General features: G+C 37.5%; 1 protein-coding gene across 2 annotated transcripts in view; it reads right to left on the reverse strand.

The window, feature by feature from the left end:
* Positions 1 to 215: 215 nt before the first annotated feature.
* Positions 216 to 23,815, reverse strand: part of LOC118017998 (graves disease carrier protein) — a 49,281-nt gene continuing 25,681 nt past the window's right edge. The window contains exons 1-6 of one of the 2 annotated variants that reach the window (XM_035016430.1): positions 19,239 to 19,360; positions 12,006 to 12,127; positions 11,645 to 11,711; positions 6,269 to 6,431; positions 2,727 to 2,795; positions 216 to 2,160 (exon numbers count right to left, since the gene is read on the reverse strand). In XM_035016430.1, the coding sequence (XP_034872321.1) occupies positions 2,004 to 2,160; positions 2,727 to 2,795; positions 6,269 to 6,431; positions 11,645 to 11,711; positions 12,006 to 12,125 (576 nt within the window). In that variant the 5' untranslated portion in view covers positions 12,126 to 12,127; positions 19,239 to 19,360 and the 3' untranslated portion in view covers positions 216 to 2,003. Of the gene's footprint in view, positions 2,161 to 2,726; positions 2,796 to 6,268; positions 6,432 to 11,644; positions 11,712 to 12,005; positions 12,128 to 19,238; positions 19,361 to 23,815 lie in introns of those variants that run through there. The other variant, XM_035016421.1, reaches the window with a different exon arrangement.

Here is a 23,815-nt window from a genome sequence, read left to right on the forward strand (position 1 = left end):
GGAAGAGTAACAATGGAAATCAAAACAGAAATAGTCAATCTTCAGTGGAAGATAACCTGGCAAGATACACTTTGGGTCATTAATCTGAAATAAATCAGATATAAATATAGTTATTATTTTAAATATTCTTCTGTTCTGACTACTTATGTTTAGCATTTGTGCTTCAATAATGTGAATATTTTTTAATAATGTGAATAGTTAAAAAAGAGAAATAATGGCCAAAATATGAATAAAATTTATTTTTAATATCCTATGTATTCTATAACTGACATAGAATGCAAATTTTTATTTAAAAAAATATTCGCAGTCCTCTTTTATTGATAACATGAGATACTTATTTCATACATTTAAATTATCTTGAGATTTGATAACAATATTTAGCTACAATGTAGCCCAGAAATGAAGATATACAAAATAGTTTTAAGAACACATGTATTTCTACCTGTGGGTACACTTACAAATCATACAAAGATACATATTTATTTTAAAATAAAGACTTTGAAAATGAAACCAGTTCATCTAATTTTTACCAAGGTATAACAAAAAATCTTTTATGCAAACAAAATTAAAATTGAAGCAGAAATAACACCTTCAGCTTAGTTTTCTAATACATCAATTAGATGGTAACTAGACTTATTATGGTGATTATTTTGCAGTAAATACAAATATTGAATCATTACATTGTGCACCTGAAACTAATATATTGTTATATGTCAATTTTACCTCAATAAAAAAAATTATAAAGTTAGAACAATTAAAATAGTTTGCATTGATCAAGAAGAATCACATCAATTCTACAAATCACTATTTCTGAGGACAACTATAATTGTTCCCTTCCCATTTCTGTCATGCTTACAATAAAAGATAAAAAGTATTCTAAACACAATAAATGGACTTCTTATATTTTAAACCATTTTAATATAAAGAATAGCAATTAAATCGTGTCTTACGTTTCTAAAGGTTATATTGCACTAAAATTATTTTACATGGAAGAACTAGTTGATGTATCATGACAAAATACCTTCAAAACATTCTTTGACATTCACATCTATATTAATGGGTATTTCACACTCCACTTAAATAAATTTTCTAGTGTATACCAAATCACCTAACAAAAACAAATCTATAATGCTAACTGTTTTGAGAGCAAAGATATTCAGTATTTATTATTACTGCCTTTGGGAAATACATTGACTTTTAAAAACAAATTTAAGTCAGTGATAGTACCTAGTACCTAGTAATAACATATGAGCAATACCTGAAAATTCTTCATTTATTGTTGAGTTTCTACAAGGCTAATTTTTAAATACAACATTTATTTTATTTAAAAACAAAAAGAAAAAGTGTCAGTCCTTTTATGCAGTGGAGCAGAATTATGAGAAAAGAGATAATAAGAATAATCTTCAATGCTGGCACCTAACCTACGTGTTTTTAAGGGTTTTTTAAAATTTTTTAATTTTTAGTAATGTCTATATCCAAAGTGGGGCTTGAACTTATGACCCCAAGATTAAGAGCATGCTCTTCTGGGTGGGCTAGCCAGGTGCACCCCCCCAAGCTATGTTTTATATAACTTAAAAATTCAGTTTTCATCATTCTGCTGCAATATAACCAAGCCTATAACCAATGTTAGAGTCTTTGAAAATCATGATTATAATTAAAGCTTGGAATTAAAGCATGATAAAGCTAATGGCAACCTCCTGAATCCCATTTTAAGTTAGTTCTACTTCCAAATAACACTTTAAAACAGTTTCAAATAACCTAACTGATTAGCCAGCATCAGCTTAGGAATTTTTTTCAATGTTCTAAGGTATAACTTTTGGCATCAAAAAGCACAAGTAAGCACTTTTGATTTGTGATGAATAAAAAAAAAATCAAGTACTAAAAAACCAGCGGTTCCTGTGACAAGGCAAATATCCCCTTCAAGTAATGTTCCTCCCAAAATTAAAGTAACATTTTATTTCTCCCTCTGAGATATTATTAAGCAAAAGAAATCATGATTTTCTTTAGTTGAGGTGAAAAAACTGCTTCATAAGTTCGTATGTTGTAAAAGCCACTGCTTGAGAGGGAACACAGCGAATGTAATTAAGAGATAAACCACGATACAATCCTCTTCGAATTCCGTGGTGTCCATAGACATACTTCATAGTCTCCCACATGGTACTGAAAGACAACGGTTAAACGATGGCACTGTTATACCCACTCAAGAAGAGACAATTTCAGGATCCGTAACAGAATTTTTTTTAAAGATTTTATTTATTTATTTGAGAGAGAGAGACATAGTACAAGCAGGGGGAGGGTCAGAGGGACAAGCACACTCCCCACTGAGCACGATGCCCAGATGGACACAGGGCTCAATCCCAGGACCCAGAGATCATTACCTGAGTGAAGTCAGATGCTTGACCCACTGAACCACCCAGGCGCCACCATAATAGCATTTTTAAAAGAAGCCAAAATGCCATCTTGAATAGCTTTTGGAAGGCAAGTGTAAAAACAATCCCAATCACAATAAAGCAGCAATTCACTCCAAACAAGTATAAGCATTATGCACCAAATTGCCGGATTCATTAGTACAATCTATTTTGTTTGGACTATGCCTGTAACATTTACTAGCAACACTATCTCATAATAATACCTGGACTACTGGTAAGACCGCAGTCCTATCTCCCTACTTAATTTAAACATTACATTTCCTAAAGAAAATGAACAATGACAAATAGAGAACTTACAGGCACTTTTCATATTCTGGGAGAACAGTTCCTAACTGCATTCGCCGACGAGTTACATCAAATGGGTAGCTAAAAGAAGAAAAAGGCAGAAGGACTTAAAAATGATTTTTAGTGTTCTACGCAACAGTTATTGAATACAAAGCCCTATATATTATTTCCTTAGAAAAGAATGTGTTCCTATACCTTTATTGTTTTGTCGAATCTGGGAGTCAGTATATAAGCACATGAATAAATTAAATAGCAATACAAAGGTCTTGCTTTTGCTTATGTGGTTCCATTGGGTTAGATAATTCTTCTCTCTCATCATTACAATATAGAGTTCTATTCATTCCTCAAGACCAAATTAAATGCCACTTTCTGAAGATTCAAACTGGGTATTTTTCATTATTGGAACCTAAGACAGGGTTTGTCAACTTTGGCACTATTAACATTCTTAGTTGTGGGGGTAATTCTTAGTTGTGGGGGTCTATCCTGTGCACTGTGGGATGTTTAAGTGCATCCCTGGCCTCTACCCACTACATGCCAGTAGCATACCCTCAGCTGTGACAATCAAAATTGTCATTAAATAAATGTCCACTGGAGGCAAAATCACCCCCAGTTGAGAACCACTACTCTAAGAGTATTCAGCAAGTCCCCCTGTATACAGTAGACTAACAAAAATTTTTCTTTAAGGGCAAAAACCAACAATATACATATTGCATTTAGAAGACAGAGAAAATTCTATGTAAAAAAAATTACCTAAAATGAAATATACAAAAGTAATCTCTTTTAGGAGTGGGACCCCACGTGATTTTTTTAAATTACTTTTATTTTGCTAATATTGACTACTTGTATTAGGTCTTATGCTAAACAATTTACATAAACTATCGCACTCCATCTTCACAACTGCATGAAGTAGGTACTATTATCCCAACATTAATAAATTGAGTCTTAGAGACATTCTCCAGTGTGACAAGCTGCTTTCTACTTTCTTATTCAAAGATCTCCATGGTACATAATATATACCTAAATGATATATGACAAAAATAATGATATACTTTTATATATGTTTATATTTACAATGAAATGTTATAATTGAAAAGAAACCATGTTTTTTAAACCGAACAGCTTAAGAAATAACATTAACCAATCACTGAAGCTCCATATGCATTTCAATAGCATCTCCAGGAATTATTTTTTAAGGAGCGTGGTAAGAGGAAGAAACTTTATGAGAATTAAGGGACAAAAACCTCAACCTGAAGGATTTGGTTTCCAAGCAGGAAAAGATGTATGTGAGTACAAGGAATTGGTTAGTAGAAAGGAGAGAAGGTAAGAAGACCAGGTACAAGGAGTAGAACATGGGAAATAATAGTAAGAAAGAAAAAGCACGCTAGGCAGTGTTCTATAGTAAAACATGGTAAGACAGAGTGATACTTGGAAATGTACAATATGAAAATTGATTTTGAGGTATTACCAGGGCTAGAAGATTAATGGTTATCAGTAACAAATAGGAAAGCTAGGAGCTGAGGATTGTCACCAAGAGGAAGACAAGAAAGTAGTATCTGAACTATGGAGTTTGCACTGATGGCAGAAGTCCAAGTAGAAACATCCAAGAACTTGCTAGAGAAGTAATGGAGAGTCAGCGATGAAGATTTAAATAGAATTTTTTATCTGTGCAGAAGTGACCATTGAAACCATAAAGATAGATAAGCTATCCTAGATATTTATGGGAAGAGCAGAGGACTGAGGTCAGGCTGGGCCTTTAACAAATCAGCATGAATAGGTAGGAAGAGGAGGATATGAATCAGCAAAACACCTGAAAAGGGAAGGGCAGAAAGGTTGACTGCCAAGAGAGGGTACTGTTACAAAAACCCAGAACTAGGACAACTGGAAGGAAGCAAAAGAACTGAGAGAGAGCCTTTGGATTTGGTAAGAGTCTATAGGTGTAGAATACAGTTTAAGAAAAGAAGTGGGAGAGATTTTAAGGATCTAAATTGGAAGTGAGTAGTAAAGAAAAAAGGCAGTAAAAGCAAGAAGAGAATCAGGTAGCTACAGGGTGATCATGTTTCTGCAAATGAGCAAGGTTCCAGAGTCAGGTTTCCAAAAGTAAACCATACACCTTTTCTTTTTAATCTTCAACCTCCTATGATCTACTTCCACACACACCTGCTTTCGCAAAAGTGACTCTTAATTGTAAAATCCAATGAACACTTTATGTTTCGGTACTTATCTTACTTTGACTTTTCTTTTCCATGGGATACTTTTTTGTCTTTGTGACACTACTACTTCCTGTTTTTCAGGATACTCCTCAGTCACAGAAAGCTTTTCTTCTTCTTCCTGAGAAGTTCCTGCTTCTTAGTGTTCCAGCCTCTTTTGATCTCATCTACTCAATCTCTCTTGGGCTGGGGAATTCTTGGAAATCACCTTTCCAATTACAATATAGTAATACCTTTATCTATATTCCCACTACAACTTCTATTAATATATAATTACATTGTATTGCTACTGTCTTAATAAGAATATAGGCTTTTTGAGGCAATAACTTTGTTTTTCCTTCAGCAAATGTCCCAAAGCCTAGTACACTGTCTGGCACAAAGGTGGCCTTCAAGATTTAGTGCAAGAGAAGTGCCTCCTTATACACACACAAACACACACAAATGGTTCAAATTTCAGAAACTCATAAAGGCAAATTCATGAGAAAATATGGGTGAACACCATACTTTTTTTTTTTTTAAGATTTTATCTATTTATTTGACAGAGAGAGACACAGCGAGAGAGGGGACACAAGCAGGGGGAGTGGGAGAGGGAGAAGCAGGCTTCCCGCAGAGCAGGGAGCCGGATGTGGGGCTCGATCCCAGGACCCCGGGATCATGACCTGAGCTGAAGGCAGACGCTTAACGACTGAGCCACCCAGGCACCCCATATTTTTTTTTAAACATTTCCTTTTTTTTTTAAGATTTTATTTATTTATTTGATCAAGAGAGAGAAAGCACAAGAAGGCAGAGCAGCAGGCAGAGGGAGAGGGAGAAGCAGGCTCCCCGATGAGCAGGGAGCCCGATGTGGGGCTCAATCCCAAGACCCTGGGATCATGACCTGAGCCGAAGGCAGACACTTAACTGACTGAGCCACCCAGGTGCCCAGGGTAAAGACCATACACAGTAATTCTTTCTAGCTTGCTGTCTTTTTTTCATTCTTTCATTTAAAAAAAATTTTTTAAAGATTTTAAGTAATCTCTATTAGAGATAATGTGGGTCTTGAACTTACAACTCTGAGATCAAGAGTCGCATGCTATACGGACTGAGCCAGCCAAGCACCCGTCTTTCTTTCTTTTAAATGAATCCACAGGAATTTGGATGGGTTCAAACTAATTTGGTCAATTTGGCACCTAATTATTTATAAAATGCTTAAAGTGCTACATCTGGAAAAATGTATTCAATTACTGCTTATATTTTGCAAGGTATCCTGTGTTTTAATAATCTATTAGAAAAACTAAAATGATTAATGCTGAAAATCAAGACTGAGAAACTGCAATTTGATTGAATTAAGTTAATGAAGAAACTTACGATATTGTCTGTGCTATTGCTCCAGCAACACCACCACAAAGTAAGTTTATGTGGGTTTTCAGAACTAAGACATTAGGGTTGTCTGATGAAGGTCTGCCAAGAAGGGTAGGAGCATGGGAAAGCCCAACACTCTTTAAGGTACCAAAGGTAAAAAACGAAACACCTGAAATACAAAATACAGATTCACCACTATGCTTAACATTACATTAACCATGAAAAGACACCATTCTTCGTAATAAACAATTAACTCAAGGAACAAACTATACATTTCCTGATTTCTGATGTTTGGCTTATTCTATAAGAAAAAGGTTTAATTAATGTTTATAAATAGCCTAAAGATGGCAAAATAACCATCTATAAAAATTATAGCTGTGGTTTTCATACACTTATACTTCAGTTTACTGAATAAAGGCAGTAGTTGAGTATAAATGCCACCTTATATATTAATAGAATTAAGTAGTTTTCTAAGGTTTCACATGAGTAAAACTTAAATTCATGATTAGTAATTACAAGTATATATGACAACTGATATTCACAATAACAATGACAGTGGTAAGATAAAAGCAAAAACTTTAGGAGTGACAAAGAATTGTTATTTTAACTCAGTGTCTAATTTTGTCTTCAAGGAAGAGTTGTGACCATGAGAGAAATGTTCATATTGGATCACAAGACACGTGAAATCTAATAAATATTATCAATAACATGCACTTGGTGCTTGCTGAACATTTACATGATTTTATAATTGACCCATTAAAGTCTCACATTAACAAAATAAAGAATAGAATTCAAGCAATCCTATCAACTAAACATTACTCAAGATAACTTGATATCTGGGGCGCCTGGGTGGCTCAGTTGTTGGGCATCTGCCTTTGGCTCGGGTCACGGTCCCAGGGTCCTGGGATCGAGCCCCGTGTCGGGCTCCCTGCTCAGCAGCGAGCCTGCTTCTCCCTCTCCCACTCCCCCTGCTTGTGTTCCCTCTCTCGCTGTGTCTCTCTCTGTCAAAATAAATAAATGAAGTCTTTAAAAAAAAAAAAAAGATAACTTGATATCTACTAAATTTTAAAAAATATTTAAAATATACATGATGCTTAACAAGAAATGAGCACTAACAAAAATTCAGTCTAGGAGAATACCTCAATATATGCATTTATTCATTTTTTTTTTAAGATTTTATTTATTTATTTGACAGAGAGAGACACAGCAAGAGAGGGAACGCAAGCAGGGGGAGTGGGAGAGGGAGAAGCAGGCTTTCCGCGGAGCAGGGGCCCGATGCGGGGCTCGATCCCAGGACCCTGGGATCATGACTTGAGCCGAAGGCAGACGCTTAACGACTGAGCCACCCAGGCGCCCCTATTCATTTTTTTTAAAGATTTATTTATTTATTTGTCAGAGAGAGAGAGAGCGCACAAACAGGGGGAGCAGGAGACAGAGGGAGAAGCAGGCTCCCTGCTGAGCAATGAGCCGGATGCGGGACTCAATCCCAGGACCCTGGGATCACGACCTGAGCCAAAGGCAGACACTTAACTGACTGAGCCATCCAGGCGTCCCTGCATTTATTCTTTATACAGAATTCTTATTATAGTATTTTGAATTGATGGTATACAATTTTAGAATATTCATATACTTTTACATTTGGGAAATCTATTTTAAAGACTTAATCTAACATCTGAAAAAGCTCACAATGAGGAAATTCATAGCAAGTTAAATATAAGTTGAAAAAATTAGAAATATATAAATGATGTGGAATAGTATTCAGTGAAATATGATGCAACTAATAAGGACATTTGTGAAGAGTATTCAAATATATGAAAAATGTTTGGGAAATGGGGGAAAATGAAGAAACAAAATTATATATACACTATAATTAGGTTAAAATATATTTTAAAAACAAAAAATTTAAAGAAGAAAATAGAGCAAAAAATTTTAAAGTTCTGCTTCCAACACAGCAATCTAGGTATTCTTTTTTTTTTTTTAAGATTTTATTTATTTATTTGACAGAGAGAGACACAGTGAGAGAGAGAACACAAGCAGGGGGAGTGGGAGAGGGAGAAGCAGGCTTCCTGCAGAGCAGGGAGCCCGATGCGGGGCTCGATCCCAGGACCCTGGGATCATGACCTGAGCCGAAGGCAGACACTTAATGACTGAGCCACCCAGGCACCCACAATCTAGGTATTCTGAATGACTTTGTCATTGTTATTGGACTTGCAAAAAGGGTGAGAAGGTCTCCAAAAACCCCAGCACCACAGCCTTCCAAAAATATAAGCTGGAGCCCACTTGGGAATTGTGGGCCCATGAGAGAGGTGAAGTGACTCAGTACAATGAAGCCAATAGCAGAAAGCTATTGAGATGGATCTTGCCACTGGGTTTGCAGAAGATGGAATCACTGGATCTGAAACTCGGAGATTAAGATCAAGTAATGGGCTCATAATTAAAGAACATCAACCACAGAAGGAGGCAAATAAATTTATACATTTATAAAATAGTGGGTAAGGTTCAGAAAAATCAGTGAACAAGAAAGAAATTTTTGAAAACATAAAAAGAAAAGCCACAGGTATAAATCAAATAGCAAAGTATAGAAACAAGTACAAATGTTATCAATAATCACAACTATTAGGTGGGCTAATTGGCAATTAAGGATTTTACAGACCAGATTTTTAAAAATATCCAGTTATATAATGATTGCAAAAGAAATACCTAAAACATAAAGACACGAAAAAGTAGAAAATAAAAGGATGAAAAAAGATATACCAGGAAATATTAACTTGGATCTATCCAAAAACTAATTATGAGTTAAGGGGAGGGGGCAGGGATTTGAACCATGAATATACTAGATAATATTAAGAATTCTTGGGGCGCCTGGGTGGCTCAGTCGTTGAGCGTCTGCCTTCGGCTCAGGTCATGATCCCGGGGTCCTGGGATCGAGTCCCACATCGGGCTCCCTGCTCGGCAGGAGGCCTGCTTCTCCCTCTCCCACTCCCCCTGCTTGTGTTCCTGCTCTCGCTATCTCTCTGTCAAATAAATAAATAAAATCTTTAAAAAAAAAGAATTCTTTTTTAGGGGCACCTGGGTGGCTAAGTGTCTGCCTTTGGCTCTGGTCATGATCTCCAGGTCCTGGGATAGAGCACCATGTCTGGCTCCCAGCAGCGGGGACTCTGCTTCTCCCTCTCCCTCTGCCTCTCACCCTACTTGTGCTCTTTCTGTCTCTGTCTCTCTCTCTCTCTCTCAAATGAATAAACAAAATTAAAAAAAAAAAAGAATTTGGGCACCTGGGTGGCTCAGTCGTTAAGCGTCTGCCTTCAGCTCAGGTCATGATCCCAGGGTCCTGGGATCGAGCCCCGCATCGGGCTCCCTGCTCAGCGGGAAGCCTGCTTCTCCCTCTCCCTCTCCCCCTGCTTATGTTCCCTCTCTCGCTGTGTATCTCTCTGTCGTAAATAAATAAAATCTTAAAAAAAAAAAAAAAATTTTTTTAAAGTTCATGATGGTATATGGTTATGCTTTATAAAAAAAGCATAGAGAGGAGCTGAATACTGAAATACTGTGGATGAAATAAAGTGGATTTGCTTTAAAACAATTTGGGATGAGAGTGGAGGGAATATTTAGGGGCACAGATGAAAAAAGACTGGTAGTAAGTTGATCGTTGTTGAAGGTAGGTGCTAGGTGCATGGTGGCTCATTACACTATTGCCTACTTTCGAATATGTTTGAAATTTTCCACATTTTAAGCAAAAACAATAAATAATAAACTCATGGGATGCAGCTGAAGCAGGATTTGGCGGGGGAGAGGGGGGCCTACATTAGGGGAAAAAAAACCCAAAGGTTGAAAATGAATGAGGTAAGCATCCAACTGAAGAATAAACCTAAGGAAGAAGGAGATAATTAAGAAATGAACAAGAATCAATGAAATGGAAAATAAAGGTAGACTAGAGAAGAAAATAAAAGCCAAAACTGATTCTTTGAAAAATCTAATAACTGATTAAACAAATAAAAATGAAAAAAAGGGGCATGACAATAGAACAGATTAAAAAAATATGAAGAAATAAGGGAATTCTTTTGCCAAAAAAAAAGAAAACTAATACAAAAGGGTCAAGTTTAAAATGGAAAAGAAAGGTATGAATTACCAAAAATGGTTCACAAAAGATAGAAAACCTGAATGTTCCTACAACCATTTAAGAAATTAAACCAGGACTTAAAAATCATCCACAATGAAAACTTTCAAGAAACGGATAATTCTAATTATTTTATAGAGATTATTCCTGAAGATGGAAAATGAGGAAATACTCTTCAACTCATTTATAAGACCTATATAACCTTGATACCCAAACCACACAAGGATATTATAAGAAAAGAAAATTACAAGCTAATCTCATTTAGAAATACAGATGTAAAACTTCTAAAAACAATTAGCAAACTTAATTCAACGGGATATAAAAAGGTCATGATGTCATAACCAATTTGGGTTGATCTTAGAACATCTATTAATGTCATTCATCATATTAACAGATTAACGGAGAAAACTTATGATCACCTCTGTAAATGCAGGAAAGGATGTCTGATAAAATTCAACATCAATTCACATAAAAATTCTTACCAAAACTTCCTTAACGCCATACATCAACATTATGCTAAGTGAAGAAGTATTACAATAGTCCCTTTAAAATCATTAAGGAGCCAAAATGCCCAGTATCATCACTTCTATCCACTGCTGCATTGTAGGTCCTTAGCTATTACAGTAAACTAAGATAAACATAAATAAATAAGGAAATAAGGATTAGAATGGAAATTTAAAAAATGATATTATTTGTACAGGATATGAATTGCCCACACAGAAACCCCAAAGCATCTACAAGTAACATGGTGGCTGGCTATAATATCAATAAGTAGAATAATGGCTAGCTATAAGATCATATAAAATTAAGTCAAACAATAAACTGAAATGTAATTTTCTAAAAGACACAACACAGCTTATATGGTATCTATAAATATATCTAACAAAAATGTCCAAGACATTCAACATCCCAACAAGGGTTTTTGTGCAATATCAAAAACTGATTCTAAAATGTGCATGGAATAGCAGAATATCTATAGTTCTTACATTCCTTAAAAAAAAAAAAAAAGCAAAAAGCATAAGGTAAACGGACTTGTCCTACCAAATATAAAGACTCAGAAAACTGCACTCTATTATTTTTTTAGAAGCACCACTGCAGATCACTGGGGAAAGGAGGGGCTATTTAATAAATGGTCCTGGATCAAATGGTTATCCTTAAGGAAGAAAAAAATAAATCTAAATGGAATAGGGGCTTGAGTACAAAATGCTAAAATTTAAAAATCATTCTTAGAAAAGAATAAAAGATCAAGATTCTGCCAAATTTGAAAATACCTGCATATGGAGCCATTCCTAATATAGTGGGCATCAGGCCTCTGTAAAATCCAAGGAAACCACCTTCCTTTTGAATGAAGAAAAATTAGAAGTGAGATTATATTGTGCTTAGTATGAAAACATCATAAAAACAAAACCTACATTCCAATGAAAAAATTATTTTGGAACCCACCCTTAAACATAGATGTGTCATAATTATTATTAATATCAACCATAAAAGAGTTTAAATAACATTCAAAATATCAGTAGAACTTGTGACTCTTGATTTTGGGGTCAAGAGTTCAATCCCCATGTTGAGCACAGAGCGTACATAAAAAAAAGGGGGGGCACAATATAGGTGAGAAAAGTAAATGTGAAATACCTTTGCATAAATTGTTTTGAATGCATGAATAATTCCTGTATAAGTGTGTTCCCCTTTCACCTGGAATGCTAGGCGTACTCTCACCATGTCAAGAGGGTAAGTACAGATAACTGCTGTCATACCTGAAAAAAAAGTAGAAACTTAAATGTAAAATCATATATATGTATCTTCCTATCATTAGTAGTGTTCTCAAATTACAGCGATGTTGAAAACACAATGCAATAAAAAATGATAGTTTACTGAGAATTATATCATAATATCATCAGCTGAAAAACAACCTTGTAAGCAAAGGGTCACTTTGTAAAATCTTTTCAAATTCTTCCCACTGTGAAGTTATATTATTAACAGGAAAATAGTACAGTATCGGTGGATCATGAGTATTTTTTTTAATTCTATTTCTTGTCTATTCCCAGGTAGGATACCAGAAAGAAAAAACTATCTTCTAGCACTAGGCAAGATATTTGACTTTTTATTTACTATCTCTGATCCTAAAATGAAGAGATGCTTTACTTACCAAAGGAATTCTTTCTTTTTTTTTTTTTTAAGATTTTATTTATTTATTTGACAGAGAGAGTGAGGGTGTACACATGAGCAGTGGAAAGGGAAACGGAGAAGCAGGCTTCCCGATGAGCAGGGAGCCTGACACAGGGCTCAATCCCAGGACCCTGGGATCATGATCTCAGCCGAAGGCAGATGCTTAACCGACCGAGCCACCCAGGCGCCCCTTGGAATTCTTATAAAAATAAAATAAAGGCATTTTTTTTTAAAACTTCAAAGCATGATCATTATTTTCTTTTTAGTACTTTGGTAAATTTGTTGTTGATGAAACATAATAAAAATATAAATGCTCATAGTCATAGAAAAATTTGTTTTAGGAATAAAAATCTGATAAGCAAATTTAGTATTAAGTTCTAGATTTTCATCAATATATAATTTTCAAATTGCATGAACTATCCAGCTGAGCTATTTTAATTAAATCATCTATTTTTTTTTAAAGATTTTATTTATTTATTCATGAGAGACAGAGAGAGAGAGAGAGGCAGAGGCAGAGGGAGAGGCAGGCTCCCCGCAGAGCAGGGAGCCCAACGCGGGACCCGATCCCAGGACCCTGGGATCATGACCTGAGCCAAAGGCAGACGCTTAACCAACTGAGCCACCCAGGTGTCCCTTAAATCATCTATTTTTAAAATAAATATTACCTTTTTAAAATTTTTCAGTATAGTTAACATATAGGTTAGTTTCAGGTATATAATATAGTTTCAACAATTCTATACATTACTCAGTGCTCATCAAGATTATGTGTACTCCTAATCCCCTTTACCTAGTTCACCCATCCCCCCATCCACCTCCCCTCTGGAAACCATCTATTTGTTCCCTATAGTTTTTTGTTTGTTTGTTTGTTTTTAAGATTTTATTTATTTGACAGAGAGAGACACAGCAAGAGAGGGAACACAAGCAGGGAGAGTGGGAGAGGGAGAGGGAGAAGCAGGCTTCCCACCAAGCAGGGAACCTGACATGGGGCTCGATCCTAGGACCCTGGGATCATGATCTGAGCCGAAGGCAGACGCCCAACTATCTGAGCCACCCAGGCGCCCCTGTTCCCTATGGTTGACTCTGGTTTTTGTTTTGGAGGGTTTTTTGGGTCTTTTTTCCCTTTGTTCCTTTGTTTCTTAAATTCCACCTATAAGTGAAATCATTCGGTATTTTTCTCTCTCTGACTTATTTGGCTTACCATTATATTCTCTAGCTCCAGCTATGTTGTTGCAAATGGCAAGATTTCATTCTTTTTTGTGGCTGAATAATATTCCTCTGTGTGTGTGTGTGTGTGTGTGTATCTCTCACATCTTCTTTATCCATTAATCTATTGATGGCCACTAGGGCTTCTTCCATAATTTGGTTATTGTAAATAATGCTGCAAAAAACATGGGGGTGTGTATATCCTTTGGAATTAATATTTTCATATTCTTTGGGTAAATACGCAGTAGTGGAATTACTGGATCATATAGTAATTCTATTTTTAATTTTTTGAGGAATTTCCATTGTCTTGCACCAGTTTGCGTTCCCACCAACAGTGCACGAGGGTTCCTGTATGTCCACATCCTTGTCAATACTTGTTTCTTGAGTTATTTTAGCCATTCTGATCAAGATGTGGGTGATATCTCATTGTGGTTTTGATTTGCATTTCCCTGATGAAGGGTGATGTTGAGCATCTTATGTGTCTGTTGGCCATCTGTATGTCTTCTTTGGAGAAATGTCTGTTCATGTCTTCTATTTTTTAATTGGATTATTTGAGTATTTTTATGTTGGGTTATATCAGTTCTTTATATATTTTAGATACTAACCTTTATTGGATATATCATTTGCAAATATCTTCTCCCATCCAGTAAGTTGTCTTTTAGTTTTGTTGATAGTTTACTACACAGAGAGCTTTTTATTATTTTTTTAACTTTTCAAAACATTTTATTAGTTGAGAGAGAGAGAGAGCGAGAGAGAGCACGAGCAGGGTGAATGGCAGAGGGAGAAGCAGACTCCTTGCTAAGCAGGGCACCCAATGTGGGAATCAATCCCGGGACTCTGGGATCATGACCTCAGCTGAAGGCAGACGCTTAACCCACTGAGCCACCCAGGCACCATCTTATTATTTTTAAAGATTTTATTTATTTGAGAGGCAGAGAGCACAAGCAGGGGGAGGGACAGAGAGACAAGCAGACTTCCTCCCACTGACCCACCACCCAGGCACCCCTATTTATTATTATTGTTATTATTATTTTTTAAGATTTTATTTATTTATTTGACAGAGAGAGAGCACAACCAGGGGGAGCAGCAGAGGGAAAGGGAGAAGCAGGCTCTCCACCAAGCAAGGAGACCGATGCAGGGCTCGATCCCAGGACTCTGGGATCATGACCCAAGTTGAAGGCAGACGCTTAATGGATTAAGCCACCCAGGCGCCCCACCCCAATTTATTTATTTTTTTAATTTTATTTTGAAGTAATCTCCATACTCAACATGGGGCGCAAACTTACAACCTCGAGATCAAGAGTCACACAACTCTACCCACTGAGCCAGCCAGGAGCCCCAGAACCTTTTTATTTTGATGTAGTAAAAATCTTCTATTTTTTGTAAAATACCAAAGAAATGTACATCCAATGTAGAAAAATTAGACCAAATAGATAATAAATTAAACATATACATATTCATCCACCAGTAATAATCACTTAAATATATAATATCTCAAATCTTTATACATGTGTATTTACACATATGTAAACACACATTTAAAATGTGATAATAGGGGCGCCTGGGTGGCTCAGTCGTTAAGCGCCTACCTTCAGCTCAGGTCATGATCCCAGGGTCCTGGGATCGAGCCCCGCATCGGGCTCCCTGCTCCGTGGGAAGCCTGCTTCTCCCTCTACCAGTCCCTCTGCTTGTGTTCCCTCTCTCGCTGTGTCTCTCTCTGTCAAATAAATAAAATCTTAAAAATAAAATAAAATAAAATGTGATAATGTAATTCTGGGGCGGCTGGCTGGCTCAGTCAGTATAGTATTCACCTCTTAACCTTGGGGTCATGAGTTCAAGCCCCACATTGGATGTGGAGATTACTACAAAATAAAAAACAAATTCAATATTATCTGGATGTACCTTTTTTTTTTCTTTGACAGACAGAGAGAGAAGAGAGAGAGAACACAAACAGGGTGAGCTGCAGAGGGAGAAGGAGAAGTGGACTCCCTACTGAGCAGGGAGCCCGATGTGGGACTTGATCCCAGGACCGTGGGATCATGACCTAAGCCAAAGGCAGGCGCTTAACTGACTGAGCCACCCAGGCACCCCTGGATGTACCTTAATTAATTAAAACAATCCTCTTAGGGGCACCTGGGTGGCTCAGTCGTTAAGCGTCTGCCTTCAGCTCAGGTCATGATCCCAGGGCCCTGGGATCGAGCCCCGCATCAGGCTCCCTGCTCTGCGGGAAGCCTGCTTCTCCCTCTCCCACTCCCCCTGCTTGTGTTCCCTCTCTCACTGTGTCTCTCTCTGTCAAATAAATAAATAAAATCTTTAAAAAAAAAACAATCCTCTTAGACATTTAGGTTGTCTAACCTAATTTGCTATATGCTCCATTATTTGCTATATGATATTGTAATAGCGAAAAATGCTTTGGTGAATGACCTTATAACTAAATATTTTTGTGTACCATTTTCATTATAGATAAATTCCTAAAATAGAATTATTAGGTCAAAGACTAAGGCTATTAATACAAATCGTCTTCCAGAAAAACTGTGTCAATTTGTAATGTCAGCCATTAGAACAAAAGTCCTATTTTCCTGACTGCTCAGGAGCATTAGACAATTAGACAATTAGAATATTCAATTATTGGATAATTTTCCCAACATTTAATGGACAAAAAGCATCCTCGCTGTTATTCTGGCTTGTTTCTTATATGACTTTTTCTTTTTTTCCTCCTTTTTTTTTTTGGTGGTTTTGTAACTTTATTTGACACTCAGCTGTCAGTTCTCATCCACATTGTATAGATTTTTCAAAGTGGTGCCAGATTTTTGAAAATGGTTACCTATTTTGTATATAGGTAACCAACACATATAGCTTCTTTGATGAATCTTCATCCTCATTACATTTTTTTTCCTTTATTTTTTAAAAAATTTATTTGAGAGAGAGAGAGAGCACAAGCAGGGGCAGCAGGCAGAGGGAGAAGCAGGCTTCCCGCCAAGCAGGGAGCCCAAGGCGAGGCTCGATCCCACGACCCTGGGATCATGACCGGAGCCGAAGGCAGACGCTTAACTGACTGAGCCACCCAGGTGCCCCATGTAGGCTTTTAACACTACCTTTTAAACATGATAAATTTGGGTGCCTAGGTGGCTCAATCAGTTAAGCACCTGCCTTTGGCTCCTGTCATGATCTCAGGGTCCTGGGATTGAGCCCTGAATTGAGCTCCCTGTTCAGTGGGGAGTCTGCTTCTCCTCCCTCTCCCTTTGCCCCTCTCCTCTGTTCATGCTCTTTCTCTCAAATAAATAAATAACATCTTAAAAATAAATAAGTAACTAATTAATTTTAATAAGTAAAATGATTTCCATTCTAGGAGCTCCTGGGTGGCTCAGTTGGTTAAGCATCTGACTCTTGATTTCTGCTCAGGTCATGATCTCAGGGTTGTGAATTAGAGCCCCCGAGCCAGGCTCCACTCTGGGCCTGGAGCCTGATTAAGATTTTCTCCCTCCCTCTCCCACATGGGTGCACTCTCTCGCATAAAACAAACAAACAAACAAACAGTGATTTCCATTCTCTTGGCCTAATTTAACTTTAAAAATTTTTTTTTCTGTCTGTTTAATTTTATTTATTAGACCTGAGGTATCTTACCCCATTTACTTAGCAAATGCTACTGTAATTTTGCATCCATTTTTATCAGCCCAGACCTAAATCTATACTAACTTTCAGAGCTTCCACGACTCCCTGAAAAAGTCTACATCAGTTTGCCATCCCTTGTACAGGAGGTGGAAAAGAATGTTCTTATGTTATTATCTAGGTATCTTTCATAGCATCTCTACCTGGGTAGTTATAACATTATCTGAGCTAAAAACCTAGACAGCTAATATACAGGTAATACTTCAGTGCAAACACATGCAACTCGGGCGCCTGGGTGGCTCAGTTGGTTAAGCGACTGCCTTCGGCTCAGGTCATGATCCTGGAGTCCCGGGATCGAGTCCCGCATCGGGCTCCCTGCTTGGCAGGGAGTCTGCTTCTCCCTCTGACCCTCCCCCCTCTCATGTGCTTGCTCTCTCTCATTCTCTCTCTCTCAAATAAATAAATAAAATCTTTAAAAAAAACAAAAAAAACACATGCAACTCTTTTGTTTTCCTTCGAGAATGACAAAAACTAAATTCCTTTAGTCAATGAAGGGAAAGTCAGTTTAAATAATATGTGAAGTAATGGAATTTAATTTTAAATACAAGCAATACTTTGGATCAAGATTAGCCTAATGATGGTCAGAACAGCTTTGACTGACAGAAGAAAAGGCTGACTTATGATTAGCGTATCTGTGGTATAGCTGTGATACTTTAAACCTTCCATTCTTTAGTTTGCCCATAGCAATAAAGACTATGTGCCAAGCACACCATATCAGGCACCTTACAAATACCACCTTTAATCCTCACATGCCAAACACCACCAACAATCCTACAAGGTAAAAGATGGATATTATTATTACTGCTTTAAATTTGAGAATATTGAGGTTCAAAGTAGTTAAGTAACTTGACCAAATTCACAGTTTTCTGTATCACAGAGTAGGATTCAAAACAAAGTTTTCTGGCTCAACCCAGACATACGTTGCTTTCCTGTCATTTTGTTTCCTTATTAAACATTTGCTTAGTAATTTCTAAACTTAATTTTTTATTTCAGAAATTCCATCAGTCTAGTGATTAGAACTGTCAATTCTCCACTGCAGCCAGTTTGATTTGTGAGCTCTTTATCTGTGCTATTTGTTTTTTGTTTTTTTTTTAAGATTTTATTTATTTATTTGACAGAGAAAGACACAGTGAGAGAGGGAACACAAGCAGGGGGAGTGGGAGAGGGAGAAGCAGGCTTCCCACTGAGCAGGGAGCCCGATGCGGGGCTTGATCCCAGGATCCTGGGATCATGACCTGAGCCGAAGGCAGACGCTTAACAGACGGAGCCACCCAGGTGCCTCTGTGCTATTTGTTTTCAATCTATTCATTTTCAAACTTCTAATGGTATTCAAACCAGCCAGGTATGGCAGTCAACGCAGTGACTTTTCTAAATGGCTTCTTTTAAGCTGAATCTAAATTAATACAGTACAAAGGTGATGTTCCTGAGACAAGGTTTGGCAATAACATTGAGGGGCGCCTAGGTGGCTCAATTGTTAAGCATCTGCCTTTGGCTCAGGTCATGAACCCAGGGCCCTGGGATCGAGCCCCACATGGGGCTGGGCTCCCTGCTCCATGGGAAGCCTGCTTCTCCCTCTCCCACTCCCCCTGTTTGTGTTCCCTCCCTCACTGTGTATCTCTCTGTCAAATAAATAAATAAAATCTTTAAAAAAACAAAAAAAACTACATGTTTTGAAAGTTGGCTTAATTTTTTTTACAGGCTGTCCTAAAGATTTTGCAAGGGAAATTTTTAGAAAATAAAATTAGGAGAGATTATCTATAAAACAATTCCATCTTTAATGGAATGTTTCACATTAAGAAGTGTAATGAAGAGAATCAAAAGGCTGACCATTTTAGGGCTTGATTGTGCTGACACAACATAACTTGGTTAAAGTTCAGATTTTGCAGGGGCGCCTGGGTGGCTGAGTCGTTAAGCATCTGCCTTCGGCTCAGGTCACGATCCCACGGTCCTGGAATCTAGCCCCGCATCGGGCTCCCTGCTCTGTGGGAAGCCTGCTTCTCCCTCTTCCACTCCTCCTGCTTGTGTTCCTTCTCTCGCTGTCTCTCTCTCTGTCAAACAAATAAATAAAGTAAAATCTTTTAATAGATAAATAAATAAATAAATAAAATCCAGATTTTGCTAGGATTTTCCCAATTCATCACTATCCATTTTATTTTTACAACTGCTATTAATTTTTACAGCTCCTATTTTTTTCTCTTCCCTAATCTGGATCACTTTGGTCTTGCCTATCCCATTTGCTCCCACTGACTCCATTTCTTCTTCCCTTCTTACATGTTCCAAGTCTTCTAGTTGACTTCTTACTGGCGTCAGGTGGCTTAACATGAAATAATTGTGAGTTAACAAAGTGGCACATGATAAATTGGTAGAAAATGCATATGTTCGGGCGCCTGGGTGGCTCAGTTGGTTAAGCAACTGCCTTCGGCTCAGGTCATGATCCTGGAGTCCCAGGATCAAGTCCCACATCAGGCTCCCTGCTCAGCAGGGAGTCTGCTTCTCCCTCTGACCCTCCCCCCTCTCATGTGCTCTGTCTCTCATTGTCTCTCTTGCAAATAAATAAAATCTTAAAAAAAAAAAAAAAAGAAAATGCATATGTTCAGAAATCGGTAAAGGTACACAGGGCATTAGCTTAAAAGTTGCAAGACCATGAGTCAGACAGGAATTGGCAAGACATAAGTCAGACTGAGGAACAGGCATAATTTAATTGTACATCAGAGAATGGTGAAAAATAATGCCAACGATTACTGGAATGCTAAATTTGTGACCTAGTTTCACAATATTTTAGCCAGTTTGTTTTGCCATGTTTTCATATATTTCTTTTAAATTTAAAAAATCAATCAAATCTTCCTAAAGAAAAACAAAACCTGTTAGCATTTGTCAAAAAGAAACAACAGGGGAGGGCGCCTGGGTGGCTCAGTTGGTTAAGTGTCCACCTTCGGCTCAGGTCATGATCCCAGGGCCCTGGGATTGAGCCCCCAATTGGGCTCCCTGCTCAGTGGGGAGTCTGTGTGTGTGTCTCTCTCTCTGCGGCTCCCCCTGCTTGTGCTCTCTATGTCAAATAAATAAAATTTTTAAAAATAATAAATAATAAAATCTTTAAAAAAAAGAAACAACAGGTTTAAAAAAAAAAGAAAAAGAAAAAAGAAACAACAGGCCCAAAATGGAGTCACTTGTGCTAAGCCCTTATCACCAAACCAAGTCTTAATACTTAACTAAATGCAGTTTCAACCTTCTCCAGGAAGGTGCCCACTCTTTCTCTCTTCCCCTTCTGGTTATAAAAGCTTTCCATTTTGTGCAGCTCCCCAGACCTATTTCCTTGCTAGATGGGATGCTGCCCAAAGCATGAATTGTTGAAAAAGCCAATCTGATCCTCAAATTATCTCAGTTGAATTTTGTTACACAAGGATATAAAAATCACCAAGTTTTGTTGTTGTTTTTCAATATTCCTAAAAACAACTTAATGATTTCAATGTAATTTTAAACCCTGGAATGCAAGCAGAGGATTCTTAATAATTTTGCACTCTGAAATATTGAAAACGAATTAGTGACTTTAAATGTTTACTTATTTTTGGAATGAAGGGGAGGTAAGAAATATTCTTCTGATAATCATATTTTACCCTTCACTCTAAGCATAAAACTATGAAGCCCTCTACAGGGCTAGAAATAGACTTCTACAAACCCTAACTACAGAAAAAGATTGATGTCTTGCATTGTTCAAACTAAAAATAATATTACACTGTAAAATAAGTTTGAGGATATCCAACTAAGTTCTGATTTTCCTCACAATGACTACATTAATGCTTTTTCAAAATACCAAAAGTCCGTGCTTTGCTGGGGACTTAAGCATGGGTATGGTCTACCTGTCAAGTAATCCCGTACTAGCATTATTTTCCTGATTTGAACTTTTCTCATTTCAACTAATTTATTTTTTATTTTTAAACTATTTATTTTTGACTTATGATCAAAACTGATCAAATTGTCAAAAGAACTTAGGAGTATGGACTCTAGAGTGAGCCTGATTGAGTTCAAATTAGACTCCACCACTAACTAGCTGTGTGACCTTGAGCAAATTACTTAACCTGGGTGTCAGCTTCAGAATCTATAAAATGGATTTCACAATAAGTCATTACCCAAATTAGGGTTTTATGAAGCTTAAGTGAGTTAATATATGTAAATAAATGCTTAAAATAATTCCTAATGTATACTAAATATTATATCTAAATGTTAGCTATTATTATTCTCCCAGTCTTTTTCAAGCTATTCATTTTTTGACCCTTTCTTTTGTGAACCAAATCCCATTTGTCTCCTCTTTTTACCCAAATTCTTCCATTCTCAATCACTTCCTGCACATCAAGAATTCAAATAAAAAGAAAAAAATTTTGTTAATAATATAAAAAGAAAAAAAACAATCAGAGGTTTATTGGAGAGGAATATGTAACAAAGTGGGAACTTAGCTTGACTGTTAGTAATCAGACTGACATATATATCAGTCATCCACATGGTGACTGGGATTTTTCAATTCATAAACCTAGTGTCTCCCATTTTGGCCTTTTTTCTATACTCACATATCTCTCCCTTACTATTCTAACTAGCACTGCTTTACAGAGAGGCCAAAAAAGTCTTCCAAGTGCAATTAAGGGAAATCAGAAACTACCTACCTCAAACAGTGGTGGTGGTAGTTTTCTTCTTCCCCATTTTACAACCACAATCCAATACAGAAAGCAGTATATCTTCACCTACCAGGAAGCAACGAGACTCAATCAAGTTGAGATGTGCCTGCAATTTTTGTGTATGTGCAAACTTCTCTTTTCCTCCCTTAGTCAAGAAACTGAGGACTTAATGATGAATCCAAACCGACTGAGATTGCTTTTTCCCTAGATTCTCACCCTCTTATCGTCTCCATAGTATAGAATCCAGGAATTGTCGCAGCCCAAGAACATACTTTTTTTTTAAAAAATATTTCATTTATTTATTTGACAGAGAGAAAGAGACAGCGAGAGAGGGAACACAGCAGGGGGAATGGGAGAGGGAGAAGCAGGCTTCCCGCTGAGTAGGGAGCCCGATGCGGGGCTCAATCCCAGGACCCTGGGATCATGACCTGAGCCAAAGGCAGACGCTTAACAACTGAGCCACCCAGGCGCCCCTCAAGAACATACTTTAATCAGCAATTAGATTTTGCTGATTTGCAAAGCTTTGAAGAGCTCAACATTACCTCATAATCACTGTATAAAATACAAAAATCCTATGATTACAAATTATATTTGTAACCACAATACCAAAGACAGATAATTCTTGGTCATTAAAACTTCAGAGATCATATTCTGAAAATATGGCAAATATGAATTTTTTATTCTGCTCCAGCAAAAAGCATAAAGAACTTCTTAACAAAGGAACTTACACTATAAGGCAGAGGCAGTAGAGGGAAGATGAAAGAGGACTTCAACCACTTCCATTTTGACCTCAGTCTGTACTTTCTAATTGCTTAAATTCTTCTTTCCAGCTTACCTCTTAACTCAGGCAAAAGACCAAGTGGTTTAGACTTGCTGCAAAGCATCCTGTGAGCATCCCTCAAGCAGTAACAACTGCCCTGAGCCAGCAAGACCCCGTGGGGTTGACCTCACAACAATGATCAACCTGAACTTTACTGCCCACTTGCATGTACCCACCGACCTTTGTCCCACATTTTCCTTATATCAACCTAGAAGTATTTTCAGCTCTTTGAGACAGTCTTTGAGAAGTTAGTCCACTGTATTCCAGGTAACGGCCTCACAGAAATAAATTCCTTTTGGGCGCCTGGGTGGCTCAGTCGTTAAGCATCTGCCTTCAGCTCAGGTCATGATCCCAGGGTCCTGGGATCGAGTCCCACATCGGGTTCCCTCCTCGGCAGGAAGCCTGCTCTCCCTCTCCCACTCCCGGGGCTTGCGTTCCTGCTCTCGCTATCTCTGTTTCTGTCAAATAAATAAATAAAATCTTAAAAAAAAAAAAAAGAAAGAAAGAAATTCCTTTCTTATTTTACCACCATCCCCCTCTCTACCTTTGGATTTTTTCCATAGCGAGTGGCTGAACCTGGTCTGTTTGGGAACCACAAAGCCAGGTGCTCCTGCACCCCTGAGCCCCAGCCACAATTCTGGTGAGCCAGTCAGTAGCTGTACTTCTGATTCATCCAGCCCCCTCAGGATTCCCCAATATAGAGCAGTTAGCCGTGGCAGCACCCCACGGCTCCCTGTTTGTTTCCCAAGCTAGTGGCTGTGATAGGCAGGAGTCAGCTACCTGTGGCTAGCTGACTCTAGACAGGGAGCTGCTGAAACCTGTTTCATTCTGAGGACTTTCTTTCTCGCTTGCCCATAACTGGCACCAATTGCCTTAACTGCTTTTGATGAAACAGAGAAACACATTAGAAGTAATGG

This window comes from Mirounga leonina, unplaced genomic scaffold (genome assembly GCF_011800145.1).
Source record: "Mirounga leonina isolate KUSES-001 unplaced genomic scaffold, KU_Mleo_1.0 Mir_106, whole genome shotgun sequence".
NCBI lineage: Eukaryota > Metazoa > Chordata > Mammalia > Carnivora > Phocidae > Mirounga > Mirounga leonina.